We start from the raw sequence: 5,568 nt of genomic DNA, 5'->3' as shown, positions 1-5,568 counted from the left end.
TGTAGAGGCTACATTTTATTCTGCTTCTGTGTAGGGCTCTCTCATGAGATCAAATGGACGGTCTAGAGTACATGAATTGAAAAAGTGAAAGCAAAAGTGTTAGTCGCTCAGTTGTGTCCAACTCTTTGCAACCCCATGGACTGTAGCCCACCAGGCTCCTCTGTCTATGGGATTCTCAGGGCAAGAATACTGGAGTGGGTTGCCATGCCCTCCTCCAGAGGATCTTTCCAACCCTGGGATTGATGCCAGGTCTCCAGCCTTGCAGGCAGATTCTTTACCATCTGAGCCACCAGGTACCCCATAAAAGGTGTTGGTTGTAATACCAATTGTGAGAATAGGCTACTTGGGGAATTTCTTTTTGTTTTTCTGAAGTACTCACTTTCTCTTTTTTAAAAATAAATTTTTTTGGAGTTTCTTTACAATGTTGTGTTAGTTTCTGCTGTACAGCGAAGTGAAGCAGTTATATGTTTACGTGCCTGCTAAGTCTCTTCAGTCCTGTCCAACTCTGCGCGACCCCATGGACTGTCGCCCACCAGACTCTTTTGTCCATGGGATTCTCCAGGCAAGAATACTGGAGTGGGTTGCCATGCCCTCCTCCGGGGGGTCTTCCCGACTGAGAGATCAAACCTACTCTCTTACATCTCCTACACTGGCAGGCAGGTTTTTTTAAATTGCCAGCGCCATCTGGGAAGCCTGATATATTTACACATATCCCCTATTTTTATGGATTTCCTTCCCATTTAGGTCACCACAGAGCACAGAGTAGAGTTCCCTGCACTATACCGTAGGTTGTCCTTTCGACGACCCATGGTGGGGTCAGCAGACAGATGACCAAGTGGAATGGTGAGAAAATATGGAAGGAGTGCTTCCATTTTCAAGCTGCACACCAACATGTCACTTACCTAAAGCCGGCGGTAGAGGCTATCATGAACCACTTAGGTCTCTGGCAGTTTGGAGGCATATGTCTTCAGTCATGACTTAGGAAAACACTTCTTCCCCAGCATCTTCCACAGGGCATCCTTGATCTCTTTGCTCCTCAAACTGTAAATGAGGGGGTTCAGCATGGGGATCACCAGTGAGTAGAATACAGATACCACCTTGTCTCTGCCAAACAAGTAGCTGGAGCTGGGCCGCAGGTACATGAAAAGGGCCGTCCCAAACAAGAGAGTCACCACCATCAGATGCGAGGCGCACCTGTGGAAGGCTTTCCTGCGACCTTCCACAGAGCGGATCTTCAGGACGGTAGCCGCGATGTGACCATAGGAGACAAGTGGGATGAGGAACGATGTGCCCCCAACGACGGCCACCACGAGGAAATTCACCACTTGACTGGAGAAGGTGTCGGAGCAAGAAAGTGCCAGGACTGGTGGGAGGTCACAGAAGAAATGGTCGATGAGGTTGGGTCCGGAGAAGGAGAGCCGAAATATGGAACTGGACTGGACGAGGGAGCTCAGGAAGCCGCTGACGTAGGCTCCAAGCACCAAGAGTGTACAGAGGCCCGGGGACATGACGGTGGAGTAGAGCAGGGGGCTGGAGACGGCCGCATAGCGATCGTACGCCATCGCCGTCAGCAGGAAGCACTCGGTTAGACCCGCGCCCACGAAGAAGAAGAACTGAAGAGTGCAGCCCAGGAAGGAAATGCTCCTCTGTTCTGGGAAGAAGTCGGAGAGCATCTTGGGGGCCCTGCAGGAGAGTAGCAGATGTCAACGAAGGACAGGCTGCCGAGGAAGAAGTACATCGGCGTGTGTAGACGCGTGTCGCCTCTGACCAGAAGGATGAGGGCCAGGGTCACCAGGTAGATGCCCAGGTAGGTCACAAGGAGGAGGGCCTGCAGTTGTGGACGGTCTGCAAACCCCAGGAGGATGAACATGGTCACCGACGAGCCGTTCCAGGCCCTCGTTGTGGATGTGTTTCCCATGGACGAGGACAAGCTGCAGACCTGGGTGCATAATAATAACCCACAGGACGAATGATGTCAGCAAATAATGGTTAGGTAAAAGACCAGGACACCAAAAAGAGTGGCTAACAGGCTTTAACGGGGAAGCGCCCCCCGGGCGGGGTCGAGGAAGTCTGTGCCCGGACTGTGCTGGGGAGTAGTTTATATGCGTTCCTTGCGGGGGATGGTCAGGCTAGATCGCCCAAAAAGGTACGGTTAGTGAACGGGGTTCAGATAGGTCGCCAGGCCGAGGTGACGCGGGCTGACAGGTCCTTCTACTTCGTGGCTGGGGCGGAGCTGCTTTAGCTGGCGAAGTGTGCTGTCATTGGTCCCCGGGATCTGGGACTTCCCCCACCTGGGAGAGAGGAGGGGCGGCCCATCATGGCCCCGGTCCGGCCTTACAATAATTATTAAATGCAGAGAAGGAAGGCAGAGTACTACAGACAGTTACATGCGTGCGTGCTAAATCACTTCACTTGTGTCTGACTCTTGGTGACCATTTGAACTGTAGGCTGCCAGGCTCCTCCATCCATGGGATTTTCCAGGCAAGAACTGGAGTGGGTTGCCATTTCCTCCTCCAGGGAATCTTCCGAACCCAAGGATTGAACCTGCGTCTCCTGTGTCTCCTGCATTCCAGGCAGATTCTTTCCTGGCTGAGCCATCGGAGAAGCCCACAGAGAATTACGACACAGAGAATGCAAAGATTCTCTCTCTCTCTTTCCCTTAGAAGGTAGATGTCTTACATATTTGCTTTTTAATATAATACAGAGTGGTTTATATGAGCTTATGCTTTGGATTCGGACTCTCTGGGTTTAACTCCTACCTCTACCATTTGGTAACGGTGTCACTTTGGGTGAGATGGCTAACATCTCTACACTTCAATATCCTTTTAAGATGTGTGGGACTTCTCTGTGGTCCAGTGGCTAAGACTCTGCACTCCTCATGCAGGGGGGGTCTGGGTTCAAACCCTGGTCAGGGAGCTAGATCTCCTATCCCACAGCTCAAGAGCCTGCATGTTGTAGCTAAGACCCCGGGGTGGGGGGCGCAAATAAATAAATAAATAAATATTTTAAAAATGTGACAGTGCTTACTTCACGTGTTTAAGAATAAAATAAGCCAACATGTATAAAGTAACTGGTGTCTAGTAAGTCCACAAAGAAAGTTATTATTAGGACAGTTTTGTGTGCCCCAGGTGAATTATATCATGCCCTGACCTAACTATTTACCTAACATTATTCCAGTTTCAATAATGGAATAAAGAAGCCAACAGAGGGACAGGGCTCAGCTATTTAGTTGGGAAACAAATCTATAAGGCATTTTTGAATGTTTTTAATCCAAAGGACTAGGCCAGATGTGCATAGAAATGCTCTTAATTGTCAAATATTAGGTCTGAATATATTAACATAGTGTCAGTCTCAAATTTGTCTTCAGTATTACCTCTCTAAGCTGTTTGTTAAGAGTGTGGGCCCTGGATTTGGACTGCCTGGATTCAATTCCCAGTGTTACCACTTAATAGATGTGCGATCTTGGGCAGGTCACTTAAACTCTCTATGACTCTGTTAAATTAGAGATAATAGTAGCTCTATCTATCAGAGCTTCCCAGTGGCATTAGCGGTAAAGAACCTGCCTGCCAATGCAGGAGACATAAGAGAAGTGGGTTCAATTTCTTTGTGAAGAAAATCCCCTGGAGGAGGGATGGCAGCCCACTCAAGTATTCTTGCCTGGACAATCCCATGGACAGAGGAGTCTGGCGGGCTCCAGTCCATGGGGTCACAAAGAGTTGGACACGACTGAAGAGATAGCATGTGTGCACATCGATCAACTCTTTTTCTTTTTTAACTGGCCGCCGGGGTCTTTGCGCATGCGGGCTTTCTCCAGGTGCAGCACGCAGGGGCTGCTGTCTAGCTGCGGTGCCCGGGTTGCTCCTAGTGGTGGTGTCTCTTGTTGCAGAGCACGAGCTCTAGGTGCAAGGGCTTCCATAGTCGCAGGATGCAGGCTCATTCGTTGTGCTGAATGGGCTTAGTTGCCCCACAGCAGGTGGAATCTTCCTGGACCAGCAATCGAACCTGTGTCCCTTGCAATGGCAGGAGGATTCTTAACCACTGGACAAACAGGGAAGTCCCTTTATCTATCTATCTATCCATCTATCCATCCATCTATCTATCTATCTATCTATCTATCTATCATCTTTCTAATCTGCTTTAGGATATTCCTGGCCCATAGTAAGCATTCTACAAGTGTTTGTTGTTGCTATTGTTTAAAGCCTCAATTATAAACCATCTTCAATTATGTTCTTAGAATTTCCAGCGTATGAAGCATCTTTCGAGATTAGGGACTTCCATTTAACCCCCCTTTGTAAGAATTCTCATCAGGATCTCATACATCCACATGGAATCTCAGTCTTTCCATGTCAATCAGAGAACTTCTGCTATCAGTCTCTAAGCTGAGGTCCTGTCCCCATAGGAGGCACCAGGAAAAGTGTGGTCACAGTGCGAATGAGCCTTAAACCTTTGGAATACATCCTAATGCTTCTTCATGTCTTATCCCAAACAATTTGGAAGTCAACCAAATTACCTTCACTATCTTTTAAGTCATATTTTCAGCCTATTCTATCTACCTCTTAAAATATAGAAAATCCAACAAATTTCATTTATTTTTCAAAAGAAAACTATTTTATGGATCTTAAAACAGTATATGAGAACTGCAGAATAATTTGCTCAGCAAACAACTGTGAAATACTAACCCTAAAAACCATGAGCTGTTCCTGATTGATGCACAAAAGCCTCGAAACGGATCTGTGACATTCTATCTCCTGAAATAACAGCACTTACATTTTGGTATATTCTTTTCATGTGAAAGTGTACGTATATACATGAGCGTGTTAGTGTCTTGCTACACAGACTCTATAACTTACAGTTATTAGAGAAATTATTCCAGGACAGTGGCTTCACTCTTTGGGAAATAAAACTTTCTCTATTTGCTCTGATTTTTTCTCGCTCAATTTAGGAAAGCTGCGGCTGCTGCTGCTAAGTCGCTTCAGTCGTGTCCGACTCTGTGCGACCCCATAGATGACAGCCCACCAGGCTCCGCTGTCCCTGGGATTCTCCAGGCAAGAACACTGGAGTGGGTTGCCATTTCCTTCTCCAATGCATGAAAGTGAAAAGTGAAAGTGAGATCGCTCAGTCGTGTCCGACTCTTAGCGACCTCATGGACTGCAGCCTACCAGGCTTTTCCATCCATGGGATTTTCCAGGCAAGAGTACTGGAGTGGGATGCCATCGCCTTCTCTGTAGGAAAGCTACTTCATTTTAATATCCCCAATCTTTTATAAATCAATCCATTATCTGCCCATTGCTTGTCAAGATCTCATAGACCTCCGTTTTCTTCTTGGAACTTACATAGAGAGATGCTCTTAGAATTAGGGCCCACCCTCTTCCCACTCAGTAGCTCCTGGTACAGATTTTTCAGGACCAAAGTCCTCCGTTTTGGAGAGTGAGACCATGTGAGCTTCATCCTAGCCATCACCATGCCATCATTTGTATAGTTTAGGAGATCTCTTGCAATCCCAATCTTACCAATGTGTTTTTCCCCCTAAGCTTTTAATTGATTAATTGTTTAAATAATTGGAGCATA

The 5,568-nt window shown here is 47.2% G+C and overlaps 1 protein-coding gene across 1 annotated transcript; it reads right to left on the bottom strand.

Moving 5' to 3' along the window:
* Positions 1–971: 971 nt before the first annotated feature.
* Positions 972–1,918, bottom strand: LOC120876028 (olfactory receptor 5A1). Its single transcript, XM_040257747.1, is given in 2 exon segments — positions 972–1,684; positions 1,687–1,918. Coding segments are annotated over 2 exon segments (945 nt in total).
* Positions 1,919–5,568: the final 3,650 nt, after the last annotated feature.

Source organism: Oryx dammah, unplaced genomic scaffold (assembly GCF_014754425.2).
Source record: "Oryx dammah isolate SB20612 unplaced genomic scaffold, SCBI_Odam_1.1 HiC_scaffold_17, whole genome shotgun sequence".
Classification (NCBI taxonomy): domain Eukaryota; kingdom Metazoa; phylum Chordata; class Mammalia; order Artiodactyla; family Bovidae; genus Oryx; species Oryx dammah.
Note: the sequence above shows the minus strand (reverse complement) of the source record. Positions and strands in the feature narration are given on the sequence as shown.